The 2,949-nt window shown below is 47.1% G+C and overlaps 2 protein-coding genes across 2 annotated transcripts; both read right to left on the bottom strand.

Moving 5' to 3' along the window:
- Positions 1-1,094, bottom strand: BABINDRAFT_42662 (uncharacterized protein; the record flags this gene model as incomplete). Its single annotated transcript, XM_019132089.1, has 1 exon — positions 1-1,094. A coding segment is annotated over one exon (1,094 nt), but the record flags the coding sequence as incomplete, so codon positions are not given.
- A 1,419-nt stretch (positions 1,095-2,513) lies between these two features.
- On the bottom strand, positions 2,514-2,949 carry BABINDRAFT_24175 (uncharacterized protein; the record flags this gene model as incomplete). The annotated part of the gene is made up of 1 exon (XM_019131323.1): positions 2,514-2,949. A coding segment is annotated over one exon (436 nt), but the record flags the coding sequence as incomplete, so codon positions are not given.

The following is a 2,949-nucleotide window of genomic DNA, read 5'->3' as shown; positions in this document are numbered from 1 at the left end:
TCTCTGGAAAACGCCCAGATCTGTCTGGAAATGGCGGTCAAGATGGAGGCACCCATCAACCACTGACAAAAGGCGATCAAAGCCATAAAGGCCATCGCCCACTTCTTTCCTAAGGCATTGAAGATAATCTGGGCCATTGGTTGACCAAACTTGGTGTCCACAATCGAGCTGACATCCTGGGTCATGCAGGCACCGATAACAATGCATATAACAAACCCCAAGACGTAGCAGACCGAAATCGAGGATACGATCCCAATAGGAACCGCCTTGGTGGCATTTTTGGCCTCTTCAGACATGTGCACGCAGGAGTCGAACGCCCCAATGGTCCAGATCGCCGGCATCCAACACAACACAAACTGCCAGCCGGGGGTCCACCCGGTCATGGATTGCATGTTCCCAAAGATAAATTTGGCGTCGTTAAAGGATTGGGTGGAAGATCTCGCGGTTCCAATCGGGATGGCAATGAGAAACAAAGTGATCAAACCCACATTGCACGCGATGGAGAACGTTTGAAGTTTGGAGACACCGGATGACGCACACAGCGTAACGACGATGTGACTCAAGACACAAGCAGCGAAAACCCCGTAGGTCATCCCGTTGGTGATGGTGAAGTCTCCGTCACGAGAGATAACCACAATGGAGAGAATTTCAGCCGCAAAACCATAGTTGATCGAGCAGAGACCACCGACCAAGGCCAAGGAATTGACGTTCCCAATGATGAAGGAGAGGAAGGTCTTCCAGCCATCATCGGCATAGTAGTTGGTCCAGTAGTACAAACCACCAGAGGTTGGCATGGCAGAACCGAGCTCGGCCATCCCAATCCCAATCAAGAGGATGAAGAAGGAGGCGATGAACCAGCCCCAGATCATCCCCACAGGACCTCCCGAAAGAGCTAGACCTAATACCGAAGAGATGGAGGGAAGAAGGCCCATGATCGAGAAGGCCACCCCGAACACCTGGATGGTGCTGAATTTTCTGCTGAGTTCGGCCTTGTACCCGATTTCGGCCAACAATTCGTTATCGTTGCCTGCAAGTCTTGCATCGATAATGTTGGTTCGTTGTGCGTGGATGGAGCCGGAGGAGACGGCTCCCATCCCGTGGGACAATGACGAGGATAGTTCGTTTACTGGTTTGACCATGAGGAATGATAGAATAGAGATAGGCCTGTACTGGTGTATACTTTTAATAGGAAGGATATACGGCTGAGAAAAGATCAGTCTTCAGTAACCGACAATAACTAGGACAGGTAAACTAGGACTGGTAAGCTAGGGTAGTGCTAGTTGTCAATTGGATAGCTCTATCTTGAAATTCCCAGGGACCGGATTGTATTTATATCATCGTGACGCCTCGGACGAACGGTTATCGTTCCTTTTTCTACCCCATAAAAGAGGTGCTAGTGAGATCCATTTGAAGTTTAATGTGAGGCGCGCGGAACGACCCGAAGTAGAATTGACGTGTATATTGAATATAGCGCAGAAACTTAACTGATAATCATTTCATAGTTCCGTCATGACTGGAACCATTGGCGATCAATCGTCACTGCCAGATTTCCACCTCTCCTTATCAACTTTAGAGCCAGGATAGCCAGCAGCTCAGAGAGGCATCTTAGGAAAGCTTATTTTTATCTGCGGAGCAGGTAAAATGTAGCCTGCTGCAGACAGCCCGTAAGTGTTACGTAATATGAAGCAGTGGGGGAAATGTTAAGATAGACTTAGTGAGTATCAAACGTGAATGACCAATCGTGGTTCTGCACCCCTTACGGCGTTTTGCCTAATCATGCTCCTGGACGTGGATTGCTGATAAACAAGGGCTAGGCCATAATGTGTCCTTATTGGGGCAGCCGCTAGAGATGAGCCGCACTATATGCATGCTGGGAAGCCGCCCGTGACCCTAGACTGGTGGAGGCCCTTATCGCGGGCTGATAAACAGGTTAACTCAGACGTGATATTGAGCCCAGGATAGAAAGTGAAGTTACCCATCCTGGGGTGGTTCGTAATCCTCGCGTGAGCTTGTTACCAAGAATCTACGATTAAATGCATACAAAAATTTTAATAAACGGGATCAAGAAATCCCTCTTACTCTCAAGTGATGCTTTACTACATTAAATTTTATTGACTAAATTTTATTCATATTGAAAACGGTCAATAACCTATAGAAGCACTAGGATATACAATAAATTCCCGAATAAATTCAAATATGAGTGGACTATTAATGTGACCGTAGATTAAACAAGAATACGAAACCGTTACCCCACTTGTCTAAATCAAACATCCCTCGAGGCGGGTGCCCTTCATTAGAAAGAGGGGATTGAAAAGTATATGTAAATATCCTGATAAATACCTCAACGCCATCTGGCATAAGCTTCGGCCAAGCTCCAATTCATGTTTAGAAATCATTATCAAAGTACTATCCTCACAAAAATCTAAACGTAACTCAGCATTGGCAAGACTTTAAGCCGTACCCTTTACCTTCTCCTGAACCACCTCATAATCAGCCAAACTACCACCATCCACACCTTCCATCACGTCATAATCTTCCTCGATATTCGAGGCTGGGCCGTGATAGAACTTACGAGCGTAGACAAAATAGTATACAAGCGAGAGGATCATCACCCCTGGTGTGATCACGCACGTGTAGTTCATTGTATTGCTATCCACCGTCGGGTTGGCTGGAAACTGCACCATCACAATCACAAACATCATGAAAAGTACGGCAGCCCAACCGATGACCGGGGACCAAAAGTCACCGGTATAAAACTTCCCAGGGGTGAATTTCAGTCTGCCAAAGGTGAGCCTGAGGAAAATTGGAGTACCCCAAGCGAAATAGTTCCCAGCGACATACATCGAGAATAAGGCATTGGCAGCGGTGGTGCCAATCACACAGAGTAAGCCGACAACCAAAGAGGCAACACCCCCAAAAACCACGGCTCTGATTGGCACCGACCACTTT

Source organism: Babjeviella inositovora (genome assembly GCF_001661335.1).
Source record: "Babjeviella inositovora NRRL Y-12698 unplaced genomic scaffold BABINscaffold_36, whole genome shotgun sequence".
Lineage (NCBI taxonomy): Eukaryota > Fungi > Ascomycota > Pichiomycetes > Serinales > Babjeviella > Babjeviella inositovora.
The sequence above is the reverse complement of the archived record's forward strand: the minus strand, read 5'-3'. Positions and strand labels throughout refer to the sequence as shown.